Source organism: Procambarus clarkii, chromosome 15 (genome assembly GCF_040958095.1).
Source record: "Procambarus clarkii isolate CNS0578487 chromosome 15, FALCON_Pclarkii_2.0, whole genome shotgun sequence".
Taxonomy (NCBI): domain Eukaryota; kingdom Metazoa; phylum Arthropoda; class Malacostraca; order Decapoda; family Cambaridae; genus Procambarus; species Procambarus clarkii.
The window spans coordinates 22,215,598-22,237,212 of record NC_091164.1 but is presented as its reverse complement, the minus strand read 5'-3'; the positions used below and the strand labels follow the sequence as shown (position 1 = coordinate 22,237,212).

The 21,615-nt window shown below is 45.7% G+C and overlaps 2 protein-coding genes across 2 annotated transcripts in view; both read right to left on the bottom strand.

The window, feature by feature from the left end:
• Window positions 1–5,560: 5,560 nt before the first annotated feature.
• On the bottom strand, window positions 5,561–8,215 carry LOC138364977 (proteoglycan 4-like). The gene is made up of 2 exons (XM_069325066.1): window positions 8,155–8,215; window positions 5,561–6,636 (listed from the first exon to the last, which is right to left on the bottom strand). The coding sequence occupies exons 1-2, from the start codon at window positions 8,213–8,215 to the stop codon at window positions 5,561–5,563; spliced, it is 1,137 nt and encodes a 378-aa protein (XP_069181167.1).
• A 2,865-nt stretch (window positions 8,216–11,080) lies between these two features.
• Window positions 11,081–21,615, bottom strand: part of LOC123759212 (mucin-2-like) — a 72,380-nt gene continuing 61,845 nt past the window's right edge. The window contains exon 9 of the mRNA XM_069325064.1: window positions 11,081–11,220. Within this exon, the coding sequence (XP_069181165.1) occupies window positions 11,081–11,220 (140 nt within the window). The remainder of the gene's footprint in view (window positions 11,221–21,615) is intronic.

Sequence of the window (21,615 nt, the reverse complement as noted above, 5' to 3'; positions counted from 1 at the left end):
CTGGACGACAGAAGAGTAAGGGGAGACAAGATAACCACCTACAAAATTCTCAGGGGAACTGACAGGGTGGACAAAGACAAACTCTTTAGCTCTGGCGGAACACGAAAAAGTGGACACTGGGGGAAGCTGAGTACCCAAATGAGCCACAGAGACATTAGAAAGAACTTTTTCAATGTCAGAGTAGTTAACAGATGGAATGCACTAGAAGTGATGTGGTGGAGGCTGACTCCATACACAGTTTCAAATGTAGATATGATAGAGCCCAGTAGGCTCAGGAATCTGTACATCAGTTGATTGACAGTTGAGAGGTGGGACCAAAGAGACAAAGTTCAACCCCCCACAAGCACAACTAGGTGAGTACATTATATCCACAAACACACACTACACCCACACACACACTCACAAACACACACTACACCCACAAACACACAATACACCCACAAACACACACTACACCCACAAACACACACTACACCCACAAACACACACTACACCCACAATCACACACTACACCCACAAACACACACTACACCCACAAACACACACTACACCCACAAACACACACTACACCCACAAACACACACTACACCCACAATCACACACTACACCCACAAACACACACTACACCCACAAACACACACTACACCCACAAACACACACTACACCCACAAACACACACTACACCCACAAACACACACTACACCCACAAACACACACTACACCCACAAACACACACTACACCCACAAACACACACTACACCCACAAACACACACTACACCCACAAACACACACTTCACCCACTAATACACGACGTCCGCAAGATGACACTCACACACCCAGTTGATTGACAGTTGAGAGGCGGGACCAAAGAGCCGAAGCTCAACCTCCGCAAGCACAACTAGGTCAGTAACACTAGGTGAGTACATCAGAGGGGAAGATAATTTTCTCTTGTTGATCATCTCTCACTAGACCTTAACTTTGATCACTTCGTCCAGCGCGTCATAATTTTATCAAAGGAAAACTTTAGCCTGAGCCAACAGCTGCAGCGCTCAGCTTGTCCTGAGAAAGTTTCTAGTCGTGCTCTCTCAGCTGCAGACTCTGAGAGGCTTAGTGGTGAGGATTTTTGGTGTCAATTTAGTTTACGTTGGCTTAAGAAGAATGGAAATTGTTCCAGGTGCTTACTGGAAGGTGTGACCGCCTGGCACCGGGACTGTGTCATGAACATTGCACCGCACCACCACACCAGCCCAACCCGCCACCCGTTATGACCCCAGTGGTGGAAAACCAGACTACGTGGGTTCGTTTTAATTTTTTTTCGACGGCCCCACGAGTCCTTTTTCGTTACCTCGGCGAGTACATTCCTCACTCGTCCTGTCTAAACTCGATTATGGTTGCCCTGCTTACTCGTCTGCTTCTTCTACTCTTCGCCGTCTTGATGCTTTGCACCATACTGGGTTGCGCCTCAGCTCTGGTGCCTTTCATTCGACTCCCGCCCTCAGCTTGTATGTTGACACTGGCTTCCTATCTCTCCAGGACCGCCGTGATCGCTACTGTCTTCGCTATCTTGTGCCTCTGTTGTGCTTTGACTTTTACCCCTCCTGTAGTTTCTGTTCCTCTTCATCACCTCCCTCTTTCTGTCCGGCAGTCTCACTTACAGGTTTCTATTTCCATTCGTCTTTCTCATATTTCTCCTCGTATTGTTCCTTCCTTGCCCCTGTGGAGGGTCCCCGTTCCGAAGTTTTGTACATCCTTGACCCGCATTACTAAAACTTTTACTCCTCCTACGGTTCTGAAACACCTTTTTCTTGAGCACTTTTCTTCTCACTCCCGCTCCGTTTCTGTCTTCACCGATGGGTCTAAGTCTGCGGACGGTGTTGGCTACTCTGTTGTTTTTCCTGATTGCACTTATATGTGTCGCTTACCTCCGGAGACTAGCATCTTCACAGCAGAACGTTATGCTATTCTCAATTCTCTCCGTCTCCTGCTTTCTCGTTGTCAGTCTTCCTTTGTAGTTGTTGTTGACTCTCGTAGTGCCCTCATGGCTCTCGGGTCCTTTAATCCTGTCCATCCCGTTGTCGTCGAGATTCAACATTGGCTGTTTCTTATCTCTAGTAAATTTAAATCCGTTGAGTTTTGCTGGGTTCCCAGCCATGTTGGTGTTTCTTTAAATGAGCGTGCGGATGCTGTCGCTAGAGAGGCTATCCGCTCTTGTCCCGTTTCCCGTAAACGTATTCCTTTTTCCTACTTTTATCCGGTTATTCCTTCCTCGATCCTTGCCCGTTGGCAGGCTTGTTGGTCTTCAGTTGTTGGTAACAAACTGCGTGCTCTTAAGCATTGAGTGTCCTCGTAGCCTTCCTCCTGCCACCGTAACCGGCGGTGGGAAACGGCTCTGGAGAGGTTCCATCTTAGGCATATTAGCTTAACTCACAGTCACTTAATGGAGTGCCGCCCTGCTTCTTATTGTCCAAATTGCATTGTCCCTCTTACGGTCGTGTATATCCTTGTTGAATGTCCTGACTTCCAGGACGAGCGTGTCTCTTGCTTTCCGACCGTCTCTCGCGGTCACTTGTCACACGATAGAATTCTTGGTGAATCGGATACTTTTGATATCGTTCGCCTTATGCATTTCTGTTCTCGTATTGGCATCCTTGGTGATATTTAGCGCCCTCTGATTATTCCGCACATTTGATGGTGCTACACAGGCTCCCCGGCTTGGTGCCTTCTTTTGATAATTACTTACTTACTTGATTTACCAACGGTTCCTGCAGTCTCTCCAAGACACAAACCAGGGTTTCACGCAATTCTCTCATGCACCCGAGCTATGTCAATAACTCGGGTGCATAGCTATATCAATAGCAATGTCAGTAGCTCGGGTGCATGGAGGAATTGCGTAAAACCTGTTTGTGTCTCGGAGAGACTGCAGGAACCGTTGGTAAATCAAGATGATTTCCTGGTTGCAATTCTTATACCATGTCGTAGCTCAGTCGATTAAGGCAGCGTCTGGGATCCTCTCGGACGTAGGTTCGAACCCTCGTTACAAGCCATGTGAATTGGTTCATTTGATGTATCACGCTATTGTGATTTCTGTGTGCACTTAATGAAGTGCCGCCCTGCTCCTTATTGTCCAAACTGCACTGTCCTGTTTGGCTATGCTCCCCTTTTCCACCTTTTCCCTGTATCAGAGACTTTCCATTACATTTTAGCTAGCATGTGGCACTCTCTCCCGGGTGGTGAATGCTGAAAAAGTTCTTTCTATCGTCCCTGTGGCTCATTTGGGTACTCAGTTTCCACCTGTGTCCCCTTGTTTGCGTACCACCTGTGTTAAAAAAGTTTATCTCTATCTACCCTATCATTTCCTCTGACAATTTTGTAGGTAGTGATCATATCTCTCCTTACTCCTCTGTCTTCCAGTGTCGTGAGGTGCATTACACGCAGCCTGTCCTTGTAACTCATGCCTCTTAGTTCTGGGAGAAGCCTAGTGGAATACCTCTAAACTTTTTCAAGCTTCGTTTTGTGCTTAACAAGGTACGGGCTCCATTCTGGGGCCGCATACTCCAGGATTGGTCTTACATATGTGGTGTACAAGGTTCTGAATGATTCCTTACACAGGTTCCTGAAGGCAGTTCTGATGTTAGCCAGCCTCGCATACGCCGCTCATGTTATTCTTGTGATGTGAGCTTCAGGAGACAGGTTTGGTGTGATATCAACTTCTAGATATTTCTCTCTGTCTGTTTCATGAAGTACTTCATCTTCCATTCTGTATCCTGTGTCTGGCCTCATGTTTCCACCACCTAGTTTCATTACTTTGCATTCATTTCTGAGTAACGACACTGTTGTCACCATCACTGTGTAACGACACTGTTGTCACCATCACTGTGTAACGACACTGTTGTCACCATCACTGAGTAACGACACTGTTGTCACCATCACTGAGTAACGACACTGTTGTCACCATCACTGTGTAACGACACTGTTGTCACCATCACTGAGTAACGACACTGTTGTCACCATCACTGAGTAACGACACTGTTGTCACCATCACTGAGTAACGACACTGTTGTCACCATCACTGAGTAACGACACTGTTGTCACCATCACTGTGTAACGACACTGTTGTCACCATCACTGTGTAACGACACTGTTGTCACCATCACTGAGTAACGACACTGTTGTCACCATCACTGTGTAACGACACTGTTGTCACCATCACTGAGTAACGACACTGTTGTCACCATCACTGAGTAACGACACTGTTGTCACCATCATTGAGTAACGACACTGTTGTCACCATCACTGTGTAACGACACGGTTGTCACCATCACTGAGTAACGACACTGTTGTCACCATCACTGAGTAACGACACTGTTGTCACCATCACTGAGTAACGACACTGTATTTTATGAGTCATCTCATGGTGCCTGTCACATGTTATGTAACCATGCCTGTATTTCCTACTGTATTTTGTGCAGGTGTATTGTGTTGCAGTTTTAAAAGCTGTTCTTTTCCAGTGTTTCTTGTGTGTTGTATTTTGTATTGTGTATCGTTCGCGAACTTTGCTACAGTAATGAAACTGTCGGCGACCAATGGCACCTGTTATTTGTGTTTCTAATATATGTGTACATAGCTATACTTACCTAGCTCGTGTGTGTGTTGTGTGACTGTGTGTTCTCTTGGCCTTTCTTTGCATGGCTGTGTGTATGTTGTTTCGTGTTGTGTAACTAGTGTGTGTTTTGCTTCTAATTTACGTGTTCTGTGTAATGCACTTGATTACTGTCGTGTTTGCTCACTAGCTTTACATGTTGCTTCTTGCATGTTGGTCTTCCTGTTTCAGCCGTGTGTGATCTGTGTATGTTGAATCATGTTTGGCTCTAATATTTTTTTTCTATATAATGTTCTTTGTAATTAAAGAGATAAATCAGTGTGTGTCCATCCTCCAGAGTGCTGACGGCGGTGGTCGTAGGTGGTGTTGACGGCGGTGGTCGTCGGTGGTGTTGACGGCGTCGGTCGTCGGTGGTGTTGACGGTGGTGGTCGTCGGTGGTGTTGACGGCGGTGGTCGTCGGTGGTGTTGACGGCGGTGGTCGTCGGTGGTGTTGACGGCGGTGGTCTTCGGTGGTGTTGACGGCGGTGGTCGTCGGTGGTGTTGACGGCGGTGGTCGTCGGTGGTGTTGACGGCGGTGGTCGTCGGTGGTGTTGACGGCGGTGGTCGTCGGTGGTGTTGACGGCGGTGGTCGTCGATGGTGTTGACGGCGGTGGTCGTCGGTGGTGTTAACGGCGGTGGTCGTCGGTGGTGTTGACGGCGGTGGTCGTCGGTGGTGTTGACGGCAGTGGTGTTGACGGCGGTGGTCGTCGGTGGTGTTGACGGCGGTGGTCGTCGGTGGTGTTGACGGTGGTGGTCGTCGGTGGTGTTGACGGCGGTGGTCGTCGGTGGTGTTGACGGCGGCGGTCGTCGGTGGTGTTAACGGCGGTGGTCGTCGGTGGTGTTGACGGCGGAGGTGTTGACGGCGGTGGTCGTCGGTGGTGTTAACGGCGGTGGTCGTCGGTGGTGTTGACGGTGGTGGTCATCGGTGGTGTTGACGGCGGCGGTCGTCGGTGGTGTTGACGGCGGTGGTCGTCGGTGGTGTTGACGGCGGTGGTGTTGACGGCGGTGGTCGTCGGTGGTGTTGACGGCGGCGGTCGTCGGTGGTGTTGACGGCGGCGGTCGTCGGTGGTGTTGACGGCGGTGGTCGTCGGTGGTGTTGACGGCGGTGGTCGTCGGTGGTGTTGACGGCGGTGGTCGTCGGTGGTGTTGACGGCGGCGGTCGTCGGTGGTGTTGACGGCGGTGGTCGTCGGTGGTGTTGACGGCGGTGGTCGTCGGTGGTGTTGACGGTGGTGGTCGTCGGTGGTGTTGACGGCGGTGGTCGTCGGTGGTGTTGACGGCGGTGGTCGTCGGTGGTGTTGACGGCGGAGGTGTTGACGGCGGTGGTCGTCGGTGGTGTTGACGGCGGTGGTCGTCGGTGGTGTTGACGGTGGTGGTCATCGGTGGTGTTGACGGCGGCGGTCGTCGGTGGTGTTGACGGCGGTGGTGTTGACGGCGGTGGTCGTCGGTGGTGTTGACGGTGGCGGTCGTCGGTGGTGTTGACGGCGGCGGTCGTCGGTGGTGTTGACGGCGGTGGTCGTCGGTGGTGTTGACGGCGGTGGTGTTGACGGCGGTGGTCGTCGGTGGTGTTGACGGCGGTGGTCGTCGGTGGTGTTGACGGCGGCGGTCGTCGGTGGTGTTGACGGCGGTGGTCGTCGGTGGTGTTGACGGCGGTGGTCGTCGGTGGTGTTGACGGTGGTGGTCGTCGGTGGTGTTGACGGCGGTGGTCGTCGGTGGTGTTGACGGCGGTGGTCGTCGATGGTGTTGACGGTGGTGGTCGTCGGTGGTGTTGACGGCGGTGGTCGTCGGTGGTGTTGACGGTGGTGGTCGTCGGTGGTGTTGACGGCGGCGGTCGTCGGTGGTGTTGACGGCGGTGGTCGTCGGTGGTGTTGACGGCGGTGGTCGTCGGTGGTGTTGACGGCGGTGGTCGTCGGTGGTGTTGACGGCGGTGGTGTTGACGGCGGAGGTGTTGACGGCGGTGGTCGTCAGTTGAACAGTAGTGTTGCCACCTTCTGGTGCTTACTCTGAGGACATACTTAGCCTAATTCTTAATTCTTTGTCTGTATTATTGTTTTTTTTTATTACCTTCCTCTGTTAATTGCTGTCAGTTTGTATGTCTGTATTTGTGTACATAAAGATTAGAACCTTAGGTACACGTGACATACTGGAGCCTCAAGACCTTAGGTACACGTGACATACTGGAGCCTCAAGACCTTAGGTACACGTGACATACTGGAGCCTCAAGACCTTAGGTACACGTGACATACTGGAGCCTCAAGACCTTAGGTACACGTGACATACTGGAGCCTCAAGACCTTAGGTACACGTGACATACTGGAGCCTCAAGACCTTAGGTACACGTGACATACTGGAGCCTCAAGAATGTATTCCTGACACCTTGCGATGGTTAACCTGCCTCCATGAGAGTGCCAAAAACAGGCCTTCTTAAAGGGCATGGAGATCGTGTGTGTTTGTTACCGTCACTAGCATCTTAGCGTCATCACCAAACATGTTCATATAAGCAGGCGATGAGTCACAGTAACGTGGCTGAAGTATGTTGACCAGACCACACACTAGAAATTGAGAGGACGACGACGTTTCTACTATCCCCTACACCTGACTTTCCTCCTCAGCTCTCTCTTGCCTATTTAATGCCTGTCCCTACCTGTCCTCATCACAATCGACTTGAGAATGGTCCAGGACGGACCGAAACGTCGTCGTCCCTTCAATTTCTAGTGTGTGGTGTGGTCAACATGTTCATATAATTCCATATTCCTTCTGGTAGGTCATTTATGCAGACACTGAACATTACTGGTGCAAGAACTGAACCCTGTGGTACTCCACTCCTGACATTTCTCCTGTCTAATCCATTGCCTCTGATTACTGCTCTTATTTTTCTACCGGTTTGAAATTTTGTTATCCATGTTCGAAGGCTCCCTGTCACTCCTCCAGCATGTTCCAGTTTCCATATTATCCTCTTATGTGTGACTCTGTCGAAAACCATTTTTAGGGCCAGATAAATACGGTCAGCATAACCATATCTTTCCTGTAAAATCTCTGTGGCTCTATCATAGAAACTCCGTAAATTCGTTACACAGGATCTCTGTTGGGATCGAACTGTTGACAACCCAACACATTTAATTTAGGTTTATTCTGAATGTTTATCCTAATGCTTCGTTGTACTACAACGGGGTACATGAATCTGAACAGGTGTCAGCCTCAGCCGGACCTGTTGTCAGGTGCGACACACTTTGTGCTGAGGTCTGACAAAGGACAAGAAAATAAGATGGTATAAAACTTCATCATGGATATATTGTGATATATCTCTAATCACCTTATATACAATATTTTAAATGTATATATATATGTGCATTGTACACAAGTACAGTTAAATATATATATAGAGAGAAAGATACTACGACCATGCTACGGTCGATTGATCCGATTGATCTTCCCGCTTATAAATCATCTACTTTCCTGCAATTTGTACCGCTATCAGGAAAATCGTTACCTCCATGCCGACCTCTAAATCTCACAGCTGTTATCTTCCATAACTTTCAAGAGCGTCGACCATGCCTCGAGGTCCTCTTCCTTCATGAGGGTGGAGCACACTAACAGTTGGGTCCGTTGGTCACACATCCAAACGCGACGACAGCCTGTTGACTCAATGGAGGGGAGTAGATGTCTGTCTCTCCACATGCTCCGGCCAGCACACGTTACCTCGCCCGGTGGTTCTGATTGGCTAACAGACATTCCCGCCACCGGACGAGCCATACCGTGCTGACCGTTAACGACCTCCATGGTTGTTAACCTCGTTCTTCCTGTAATAATGAACGTATGACTTAAATAATCGTGCCTTTATGCGATGAAATAACACGAATACGATATACCGTAACATCTCCCAGATCAAAATCCATACTGTCTGTTATTATATAATTTTTCTCCAGCTGTTCTACCCATTTGGTTTTACTTATATTTTTTTTCAAGTATTTTGACTATTACACTTGTTACAGGCCTGATACAGGTCTATTATTAGGGGGTCTTACCTGCTGCAAGCTTTTGAAGATTGGAACTATTTTAATTTTTTTCCATTTATCTGCCTTGGCTCCTATACACAGAGATGCATGAAAAATCAATTGAAGTCGTTTTTCAGGAAGCCTGAAAAATTAGGTGAATAGTGCAGGATTATACGATCATTATATCTTACATTAATCCCAGAAAATTTTGTAATCATTGACTTCAGCGTAGGTACAAACCGACTATATTATATGATAACAAGCTATACAATACCACTTATTAAATTAAGAACACACGCAATAAGTAGGAGGAATTGTTTTTTTCATAAAAATCATAACCAAGTGAACTATTGGTATTACGATAGCTTAGAAACATATAGAGAAGCAAAGGAAATATTGTCAATGAAAATTAGATTGGATAAGGTTACTATCCTGGAGGGCCAGGAGGACGTTACTATCCAGGAGGACGTTACTATCCAGGAAGGCCGGGAGGACGTTACTACCCAGTGTTCCAAATTAGATACTAAATATACCGGAAATAGAATAATTTAATGGGATAGTTAGAGAGTTTGGATGCAACAAATGCTTAGGGCAGGCGATGAGTCACAATAACGTGGCTGAAGTATGTTGACCAGACCACACACTAGAAGGTGAAGGGACGACGACGTTTCGGTCCGTCCTGGACCATTCTCAAGTCGGTTGTCACAATCGACTTAAGAATGGTCCAGGACTGACCGAAACGTCGTCGTCCCTTCACTTTCTAGTGTGTGGTCTGGTCAACAATGCTTAGGGCAATATAGTACCACAAGAACCTGCCCTCAGGAAGGAACCTACAGGCCCTCCGTACTGCCCGCAGTAGAGTTCAACACACTGCGAGGCGTTGTGCTAATGATTACTGGCTCCGACTCTGTTCCAGCATCCAGACTGCGGTCACTGTCGGCAACATAAGAGGCATGTACGAAGGGATCAAACAGACAACAGGCCCTACACAAAACAGGACGGCACCTCTAAAGTCAGCCACTGGAGAGATCATTAATGACCGTGATCAACAGATGAATTGCTGGGTGGAACATTACTCCGAACTCTACTCCAGAGAGAACTTGATCATTATAGAGGGCTTGGATACAATCGAGTGCCTGCCCATCATGGAAGAACTTGATCTTGAACTAACTGTGAAAGAAGTTGAGAAAGCAGTGGATTCACTTTCCTCAGGGAAAGGATTCCCTGAGGAAATCCTTTCCCACACCTGCTCTTGTGTAAGTCCCGAGGCCTCTGATCCACATCCTCAGACGATGGGATTCCGCCTGACGTTCTCAAGTGCGCTTGTGGAACACTTAAAACTGAGTTTCACGAACTTCTGTGCCAGTGCTGGAGGGAGGGCTCGGTGCCACAAGACATGAGAGATGCAAACATCATCACTCTCTACAAAAATAAAGGTGACAGAAGCGATTTCAACAACTATCGTGGCATCTCCCTCCTCAGCGTTGTTGGCAAACTCTCCGCCAGGGTCATTTTGGTCAGGCTCCAGATGGACTCTTCAGGATCTTGGCCAAAGTTGGCTGCCCACCCACCTTACTCAACATGATACAATTGTTCCACAAGGACATGAAGGGAACAGTCGTGTGTAACAGCTGAACTTCTGAACCATTCAACATCAACAGTGCTGTTAAACAGGGGTGCGTTTATGCTCCAACCCTGTTCGACCTCTTCGCGATCCTCATGAAGCATGCCTTTGGAACACCTACAGAAGGCATCTATCTTCGTACAAGATCTGATGGAACGCTCTATAATCTATCCAGACTCCGAGCAAAGACGAAAGTACAGATGCAAATCCTCAGGGAGTTCCTCATCGCCAACGACGCAGCGATCACCACACACAGCAGAAGGCCTGCAGCAGCTACTCAATCGCTTTGCCGAAGCGTGTTCAGTCTTCGGCCTGACAATCAGCCTGAAGTAGACACAGGAGATGGGACAAGACGTCAAAGAGTAATCCTGTATAAACATCGCAGACTATGTGCTGGAGGCAGTCCACGAGTTTGTGTACCTGGGCTCACAATCTCAGACGCCCTTTATCTGAACACTGAGCTCAACAGACTGTTACGACCCAGGTAATTATCTTGTTCTCACAGATAAGTTTACATATTATGGTTTTGCTTTGTATCAATATTGGTTCCAATGGGTTGTCATAGACAGGGGGTGGTAATGGGGGACGAGCTCCCATGACCTATAAAATGCTCCTATATGGCATGCGTCTCAAATAGCCTCTGACAACCAAGTCCAACTCCTGGCCTGCACGGGTGGCTTAGTCTAAGTCCGGCGGAACTGCTTTTACCGACAGGAGAAGGGGCGAGGGCGTTCTTCTGGCGCCTTAAAACCAGCTGCTCCGGGTAGATGGGACTCGATAGCTTGGGAAGGCAGCCCATCTAGGGGAAGGAAAACCCTGATTTTAAACCTCCGCTGCCTTGCGGCCATATCCTTTTATGGGAAAGGCTTCAGGAATCAACCTCGAGGTAAAATCCGGAGTTGGAGCCCCTAAGGCAGCTCGTTGTTGACGTCGACCTCGTTCTGGCAGCTCCTGCGACGTTGCTGGAACCATATGTATTGGCATTTGCCTTTCTATTGGATAATTTCAGCAACGTGAAGAGGGGGGGCCTGCTGCATGGGTAACAGCTTATCCACATCTACCTACCCAGGCTTTGCGCCCTGGAGAGAGCACTCCAGCTTTGCCTCACAGCGTCGAACCAACACAGGAAGCGACAGTCTACCGGTTTTAAGTCTTCTGCTCGATTGGCGAAGAGTGTGACGCTAGGGGTTGCTTCCGACGGTGGGAGGGGTCATCGTACCCCACTGGGCAGCTACCGCCCGCCTCAAGCTGGGCAAATCCCAGCCAATAAGGTGTTGCCTCGCCACGGTCCGTTAACCTCACTGGGTGCGTGGGGTTTAGGGTGAAAACCGACAAGCGGCCTGACAACTTTGCACCAAGCAATACCAAACCTAAGAAGAAAATATCAACTGCCCTAAAGCTGGGCACATGGAACGTCAGGACACTGACACCAGGTTTCTCTGACGACCTGCAGGAAATCAATGACGCCCGAAAAACAGCAATCATCGATAGGGAGCTGAGCAAACTGCAGATGGATATTGTTGCTCTCCAAGAGACCAGGCTCCCTGGATCAGGATCTGTGAGAGAGAGGACCTTCTCTTTCTTCTGGCAAGGAAAACCACCTGATGAGACCAGAGAACATGGTGTGGGATTTGCCATCAGGAATGCACTGTTGGGACATATTATGCCACTGATGGGGGAAACCGAACGAATTCTGTCTCTGCAACTGGGCTCCCAAACAGGACCAGTCAATGTAATTAGTGCATATGCACCACCCATGACTTCTCCAGCAGAGGCAAAGGAAAAATTCTATGATGACCGCAACAGAGTCATAGCGAGAATCCCTGTAAAGGAGCCACTGTTCATCCTCGGCGACTTCAACACCAGAGTGGGTGCCGATCACAACTTTTGGCCCACTTGTCTGGGTCAATTCGGCATAGGGAGGATGAATGAGAACGGGCAACGTCTGCTAGAACTCTGCTGCCTTCATGGTCTTTGTGTCACCAACACGTTTTTCGGCACAAAGCCTCAACACCAAGTATCTTGGAGACACCCTAGATCCAAGCACTGGCACCAGCTTGACCTGATTCTTACCAGGCGTGCAAGTCTACCCAGCGTCAAGATTACGTGTAGCTACCAGAGTGCTGTCTGTGACACCGACCACTCCCTGGTATGTAGCAGGGTCAAGATGCAACCAAAGAACATTCATAACTCGAAAAAGGTGGGCAGACCTCGCATCGACACCACCAAGACCCGCAACCAGGACAAGGTGGTAGATTTTGCATGCGTGCTCGAGGAAGCTCTCCCTGGCCCAGCCGGGGTCACTGCCTGTAAAAGATGGGAGTACTTCAGAGACGCTGTGTTCAACGCTGCCATTTCCACCTTTGGCAAGAAGACCAGCAGGTCGGCAGACTGGTTCGAAACTCACTCGGAAGAGATGACACCTGTCATCGACGAGAAGAGAAACACCTTGGCAGCCTACAAAGCCTGCCCAAGTCAGCGCAACTTACAGATCCTTCGGGCTGTCCGCTGCACAGTGCAGCAGAGCGCCAGGCGATGTGCCAACAACTATTGGCTCCAGCTCTGCTCCCAGATACAGACTGTTGGAAATTTCCAACACTAACTAAATACCATTGTATTATAATACATCATTATTATATACTACCTACAGTAGTTATTAATTTCACTAACGGTAGTGTCAACCTAATTTAATATTTCTTTATCCGCACATTAGTGCTAGAATTCTCACGACATCGTGTAGCAAGATTGCATCAGATAATGTCTATCTAGACACGTTTATTACCAATATGTTAGAGAATTGAATGTGGTTCTCTAAAATTATCAGTATTCCGTGTAATAATTAACTACGGATAATATAACTCCCAATAACCCAAAACCGAGAGTTATTAACTGAAATTATTATCTAGTAGCAGTTTTATCTGTTACGTACGAATGCTATGGAGAGAATAGACATCCTCTGCATTTCTCGTTTAACACCATTTAATGAGAATATGATATTATTTAATTCCCTATAATTGCAATCCAGTTCTCATTAACGTATTACATCAGTAATTACGCGGAAAAGAATTATCCGTGATTAGTAATTTCTGTTGTGAATGCGGGAGACGGGTTGAGGGAGAGCGGTGACGCCATTGCGCACGAGGCATTCCTGGCGATGAGAGAGGTGAGACGCGTGGTAGTGACTGAAGAGATTTCCAACAAGAATTACGTTGCAACTCTACCAATAGTCACCAATTACCTTCCCACGTGTTCTACAGTGCCCTGCCAGTTAATAACGCGTCAACAATTGAAGCCACGACCCGTAATTACGCGTACACAGCAGTGGACGCCTGGGACTGGCTGACACGGTTTCGGCAGACCTTAGTATTTGATACGCTCATGTTAAGTATACCAATCTTGCTTGATGCATCATTCTAGGTTGTATATTTGTGGGTAGTCTGTCGTAACGAAGAATGAACAACAAACACACAACGTTAGTTGATTTTCTTCATTTATTTCAACTTTAATGAATACTTGAAATAATTTGTAGCTTAATAAAATGCTACGTATATTTCCCTGATTGCAGCGTGTATACGAGGAGTCGACAAGTTGTTTCTCTTCATTCGTGAAATTCACTTCAGGTTCTTTCTTTATTGGGATCCTGTGACCACGAGGACGAATGACGAAATGGAGTTACAGAAGTCGTCTTACAGCTAAGACACCTATTTTGTATAAATTTAGCTAAGATTATTACTGATTTCAATATAATTCATATAGGATCTTTACAGTAAATAATTTACTGCCAGAATTTATGACTTGGTAATTAATGTGTTTGCTCTTACTGTTGCTCAATAATTCATAATCTTTAATATTCATTATTTGAGGTATCATATCTTTGAATCTATTTTAGTTTAGATTTGCTATGTTACTAACTCAACAATGAACTAGTAACGAACCACACTGGTTCCTAGATATATATGAACGTCTAGAAATACCCCCCCCCCCCCAATGTTGATATTTGAGGCTTTGACTTTAATTAATTAATAATACAGACTATTCATTATTCTCAAGTGATTATTTATTTAATTATTATGCATAGGCACTGGTTCTCTAGTGTCAATCTAATAATCACCATTATTCGTTTTCCCTCTTTTCTCAAAAGTGGGTTGTCCTTCGATTTATTTAAATGTAATAATCAAATAATTATTATATGAGTTCAAGCCCCAGATAACCCAACACAGACCGCAGCGGATACAGGCAATGTAAGGGGAATGTATGACGGCATCAAGCAGGTCCTCGGCCCAATCCAGAGGAAGACCGCTCCTCTGAAATCTGCCACAGGCGAGGTGATTCAGGACCAGACACTGCAGCTGAAGCGCTGGGTCAAGCACTACTCTGAGCTATACGCCAGGGACAATGTGGTCACCGAAGACGCCCTGAACGCCATTGAGTGTCTGCCTGTGTTAATGGAGCTCGACAGCGAACCGGCCCTGGAAGAACTCAGCGATGCCCTAGACTCCCTTGCTTCTGGTAAAGCTCCTGGCAAAGATGGCATTCCTGCTGAGACCTTGAAGTGCTGCAGAGGTAGCCTGCTCATGGAGCTGCATGAAATTCTCTGCCTCTGCTGGGAAGAAGGAGAGGTGCCACAGGACATGAGGGATGCCAACATCGTCACGCTGTATAAGAATAAAGGTGACAGGGGCGACTGTGTGGGAACCGACCTGTGAGATTTATATTTATTTAATTTATATGAATTTATATTTAAGTTAATTTATATACTTCGATAGCAATTTGTATAATGATAAGTGGACTGTATTTCTGCAATAATCTCTTAATCTCACAAATCGATCCTCTACACATTAGGGGGGTTTATATTAATTGAATATATATGCAGCCAATCAAACTACAGTAATAGACTACATACATTGAAGAGGTTCCTTATCTTATAGTACAGCAGGCTAGTCCACCAGGTATAACTAGGGTGTAGACACCAAATTATCCTCTTTGAGGTAGCTTCCATCACCCAGTACCTGATGCACAAAGCCTTCCTCGTCTTGACCTGTCAAAAGGGAGCTAGCTGTAAAGCCAGATTCTATATATGACAAGCTATATCAGAGAAAACACTATACATGGAACCTTAAAGACCTGGCTTAATTACCTTTAGTTTGAGGCTTCCACGTGCTCTAACCGGATCACCCTATATAATGACATTAATGGCCATAAATGAAGATACATGGGTTTCGGAAAGAACACTTAACTTGAATTTGTTGACAGCGTGTTGAAAATGGTACACCTTTGGTTTCCATAACACTACGTCCAAGTAAAATTAACAGGAGCCGAATTTGCTCCCGTGTGAGCCTCTGGTCTCGTATAAACAATGGCTGCGTCTAACACTCCATACTATTGACGCCTGGCCGACATTGTCCAGATATGATAGGAGCCGAATTTGCTCCACGCGTCTCGGATGTGACACAACAATGGCTGCCCTCCTTCCTCCCTCACGCCTGGCTTACATTGTCCACATGACAGAAAGTGATAGAAGGGTCACATTTACTCTACTTTAATATTGATAATTAAGTTAATTTATATAAGATGTTTTTATAATGGTAAAGTCCAAAGACTAATGTATTTAAGAATAATTCCCAGCAGAATAGCTGGTGAATTATAATAGTATGTGATGATGATATCCCGTTTTCTATAGACGGTAATTCCACTACAAGTTACGTTTTCTATGGGTAACTTGTTTATACAATACAGCTATTATCTGTATGATTATTAAATGGTGTCGGATTTTCCGACATAATTCCCCAGGGGCTGCTCACGGGTCGAAGTCCTATTTAGAACAGACGAACACCGATACTCCTCCTTCGAATTATTTGATTAATTTGATGTTAGTAGTTAGTAATCACACATTTGTGCGTCTGTTCGTACAGGACGGATGTCCCGTACTAGAGTTGCAGGGGTTAGAAGTCTAATGCGATTTCATTTCCCTGTCAACTCTTGAAAGGCTAATATTCAAGCCTAATTACATATTATTTAACCCAGAAGACTGAATGTGATCAAGTACTACAGTCAAGTATGATTCAGGGACTGCAGTGAGATCAGTGACATTAGATATAACTTGAAGTTTCTTCAGGTAACTGGTCACTGATATATAAACACTGAGGCCCATGGAATACATCTTGATTAAATAATAAATGTATCAAATCAGTCATCAGATTTATTGGGGTTTAATTTAGTTAATTGATTCAGAAGATTGAATAGCTCATCATTAAAGTAAAGTATGGTTCTGAGACTGCAGTGGGTTCAGTGACATTGGTCGCAGTGACTTGTAGCTGTTTTAGGCTACTGTTCACTGATTTGCCACTGAAGCCTCATGAACTCATCTTCAGCTTCAAATGATGATACTAACATCAACCTCTGTTGGTATAGTCAGCTGTAATCTCCTTAGTATAATGCTACTGGAGAAATATAATAAGCTGACAAATTTAGATTTCTATTGGTATTGTTTATCTGCAGGCATAGGTCTCCTCAGGCTTGATACTGGGCCTGAGAGTAATTTACCTCCTGCAGAGTTTAACATGGTTATGCCCTGATATTTAGTAGGGCTACCAATGAATTGATGGTAGTAGTCTGTCCCCACAAGGACAGCCATTTGGCATTTGATTTGCTCAAATTTACCTGCAGCTGCTTGATAATAGCTTTCCAGGTCAGCATAATCAACTGGAGATTGTTGTAACAAATCTTCACATTTCTTGATCTGTCTTGTTAAGTGGCCTTTAAGACCTGCAAGGGTTCTTTTCATTCTCCCTGCATTATCCATACTGGCTAGTTGGTGAAGCCTTGTGGGGCTTGTACTTGGGCTGCTCATAATACTGAACAAGCACTGATGGTAGCCTAGGGTCAAATTCTGCACTCACTAGGCAATAATCCTACCTCTACTAGAGGTTAGCACTTAAAATTAATACACATTATATATATACAATCATACACACTAATGATTTGAGTGATAAACCAGTGTCACTGGAAGTACCTTTAGGTTAGCTCTTCTATATCACCCTAGGATGGTAGAGACACTAATTAATCACTCAAAGGTGTAATGATCATAAGTAAATTATTATATATACAACTCAACTCGAGTTGATAAAAATTACACCCAAAATAGGGTCTGGACCATTCATTAATGGTGTTAGGTTGTTTAATATAGTACAACTGACTATGGTAATAATGGGACTAGGATGAGCAATAATAGTTCAACTAGTCAGTGTTAATATCCTACCCTGTTGTGGGTTGGCAATTAGTAAATATTATACTGTGATCACTAGTGCAATATATATTAAATAATTCTCTATTTGGAGAAATAATATACACAATTATTGATAATAGCCTCTTAATTAGCCTCTATGAAACTTCTAATATTATCAAGAAGTATTAAATATTATTAGTGACCTCGCGAAATAAACTCCACAAAATTCGTGGATAATCTCTCGCGAAATTTAACACCACGAAATCCGTGAACAATCTCGCGACACAGTCACTAATTTGGCTGGCTTCTATATTAGCGCTGTCATTTCACGAAATAACACTCCACCAAATCTGTGGGTGTGCATGAAACCGCTGACTAAGGCTGATCTGAACTGAGCGGGGCTCGTGAACTGGCACGAGTCAACGCCGCCGTCTTGACTGCTGGCTTTGTTTAAATAACACTGCACTAGTTATTTTAATGAATCCACTGGTTAACTGGTTCATCCGGTACTAAGATGACCAAATGTGGGATCAAAGGACCGAATAATCCGGTTCAAAGGACCAAATAATGTGGGAACCTACCTGTGAGATTTATATTTATTTAATTTATATGAATTTATATTTAAGTTAATTTATATACTTCGATAGCAATTTGTATAATGATAAGTGGACTGTATTTCTGCAATAATCTCTTAATCTCACAAATCGATCCTCTACACATTAGGGGGGTTTATATTAATTGAATATATATGCAGCCAATCAAACTACAGTAATAGACTACATACATTGAAGAGGTTCCTTATCTTATAGTACAGTAGGCTATTCCACCAGGTATAACTAGGGTGTAGACACCAAATTATCCTCTTTGAGGTAGCTTCCATCACCCAGTAACTGATGCACAAAGCCTTCCTCGTCTTGACCTGTCAAAAGGGCGCTAGCTGTAAAGCCAGATTCTATATATGACAAGCTATATCAGAGAAAACACTATACATGGAACCTTAAAGACCTGGCTTAATTACCTTTAGTTTGAGGCTTCCACGTGCTCTAACCGGATCACCCTATATAATGACATTAATGGCCATAAATGAAGATACATGGGTTTCGGAAAGAACACTTAACTTGAATTTGTTGACAGCGTGTTGAAAATGGTACACCTTTGGTTTCCATAACACTACGTCCAAGTAAAATTAACAGGAGCCGAATTTGCTCCCGTGTGAGCCTCTGGTCTCGTATAAACAATGGCTGCGTCTAACACTCCATACTATTGACGCCTGGCTGTGGGAACCGACCTGTGAGATTTATATTTATTTAATTTATATGAATTTATATTTACGTTAATTTATATACTTCGATAGCAATTTGTATAATGATAAGTGGACTGTATTTCTGCAATAATCTCATAATCTCACAAATCGATCCTCTACACATTAGGGGGGGTTATTAAATTAATATATATGCAGCCAATCAAACTGCAGAATTAACTACATACATTGAAGAAGTTCCTTATCTTATAGTACAGCAGGTTAGTCCACCAGGTATAACTAGGGTGTAGACACCAAATTATCCTCTTTGAGGTAGCTTCCATATCACCCAGTAACTGGTGCACAAATCTTGCTTCCTCTTCTTGACCTGTCAAAAGTGCGCTAGCTGTGAAGCCAGAATCCTATATATGACAAGCATTTCAGAGAAAACTGTACATGGAACATGAAGACCTGGCTTAATTACCTTTAGTATGAGGCGATTTCGCGTTCTAACCGGCTAACCCTATATAATGACATTAATGGCCACTAATGATAGATAATGGGTTTCGGAAAGAACACTTAACTTGATATGTAGACAGCGTGTTGAAAAATGGTACACCTTTGGTTTCCATAACACTACGTCCAAGTAAATTTAACAGGAGCCGAATTTGCTCCCGTGTGAGCCTCTGGTCTCAATATAAACAATGGCTGCCCTCCTTCCTCACTCTGACGCCTGGCTTACATTGTCCACATTTCAGAAAGTGATAGAAGGGTCACATTTACTCTACTTTAATATTGATAATTAAGTTAATTTATATAAGATGTTTTATGATGGTAAAGTCCAAAGACTAATGTATTTAAGAATAATTCCCAGCAGAATAGCTGGTGAATTATAATAGTATGTGGTGATGATATCCCGTTTTCTTTAGACGGTAATTCCACTACAAGTTACGTTTTCTATGGGTAACTTGTTGGTAATACAGCAGAAATTATTATCTGTCTGTATGATATATTAAATGGTGTCGGATTTTCCGACACTGGCCGACATTGTCCAGATATGATAGGAGCCGAATTTGCTCCACGCGTCTCGGATGTGACACAACAATGGCTGCCCTCCTTCCTCCCTCACGCCTGGCTTACATTGTCCACATGACAGAAAGAGATAGAAGGGTCACATTTACTCTACTTTAATATTGATAATTAAGTTAATTTATATAAGATGTTTTTATAATGGTAAAGTCCAAAGACTAATGTATTTAAGAATAATTCCCAGCAGAATAGCTGGTGAATTATAATAGTATGTGGTGATGATATCCCGTTTTCTATAGACGGTAATTCCACTACAAGTTACGTTTTCTATGGGTAACTTGTTTATACAATACAGCTATTATCTGTATGATTATTAAATGGTGTCGGATTTTCCGACAGACTGCAACAACTACCGTGGAATCTCCCTCCTCAGTATTGTCGGAAAGCTGTTTGCTCGAGTCGAATTGAAGAGGCTCCAAGTACTTGTAGAGAGAGTCTATCCAGAATCACAATGCGGATTCAGAGCTGGCAGGTCCACCATCGACATGGTCTTTTCCCTCAGACAACTGCAGGAGAAATGCAGGAACAGAAGCAGCCAGTCTTCGTAGCCTTCATAGATCTGACAAAGGCCTTCGACCTCGTCAGCAGGGATGGCCTGTTCAAGATACTCCCCAAGATCGGATGCCCACCCAGGCTCCTCAGCATCATCAGATCTTTCCATGAGAACATGAGGGGCACCGTGGTCTTTGATGGCCTAACATCAGACGCCTTTGACATCCGAAGTGGAGTAAAACAGGGCTGCGTATTGGCTCCAACCCTATTCAGGATTTTCTTCGCAGTTATGCTGCGCCACGCCTTCGGATCTGTCACGGAAGGCATCTACCTCCGGACCAGGTCGGATGAAAAGCTCTTTAACCTCGCCAGGCTGAGCCAAGACGAAGGTTCGGCTGAGGTGTCTGCGCGACTTCCTTTTTGCCGACGACGCAGCAGTCACTGCCCACTCAGCCGAAGACCTCCAACGGCTCATAACCCGCTTCAGCGAGGCCTCTCAGGCTTTTGGACTCGCCATCAGTCTGAAGAAAACTCAAGTCATGGGACAAGGAGTGGACTCCCCACCTGACATCGGCATCTCCGATTCCAAACTGGAAGTCGTTCACGACTTCGTGTACCTGGGCTCCACAATCTCTGACTCCCTCTCTCTTGATACAGAGCTAAACAAACGCATCGGTAAGGCATCTACTACCATGTCTAGACTGACAAGAGAGTGTGGGCCAACAATAGGCTGACTGAGTATACAAAAATTCAGGTTTACAGAGCCTGTGTCTTGAGCACTCTCCTTTATGGCAGTGAGTCTTGGACACTCCGCGCCCGTCAGGAAAGGCAGCTGAATGCCTACCACATGCGCTGCCTTCGACACATCTTGGACATCACCTGGCAGGACAAGGTGGCAAACAACAACGTCTTGGGGAGAGCAAGAATCACCAGCATGTACACAATGCTGAAACAGAGACGAATGCGCTGGCTCGGGCACGTTGTGCGAATGGGCGACGGCAGGATCCCAAGGATCTCCTGTACGGAGAGCTGAGGCAGGGAAAGCGTCCAACAGGCAAGCCCCAGCTACGGTATAAAGACTTATGCAAGAGGGACCTGAAAGCCATGGAGGTCGATCTTGCTATATGGGAGACACTGGCTGCAGACCGTTCAGCCTGGAGGCAGTCTGTTCAAAGAGGTCTCTCCAAGTTCGAGGAGTCACTTGCCAAGGAATCGGAGGCAAAGAGACAGAGAAGGAAAGCCGGTAGCCAGGAAGACAGACCAGAATCAGACTTCGTTTGTGCTCGGTGTGGGCTGGACTGCCACTCTCGG

Excerpts from the sequence above, each read along its gene's own strand:
- LOC138364977 (XM_069325066.1), bottom strand. The coding sequence starts at position 8,215 with ATGAAGGAAGAGGACCTCGAGGCATGGTCGACGCTCTTGAAAGTTATG. Across the intron at positions 6,637-8,154 it reads AGTTATGGAAGATAACAGCT|CACCAGAAGGTGGCAACACT; the intron begins GTGAGATTTAGA and ends CCTCAGAGTAAG.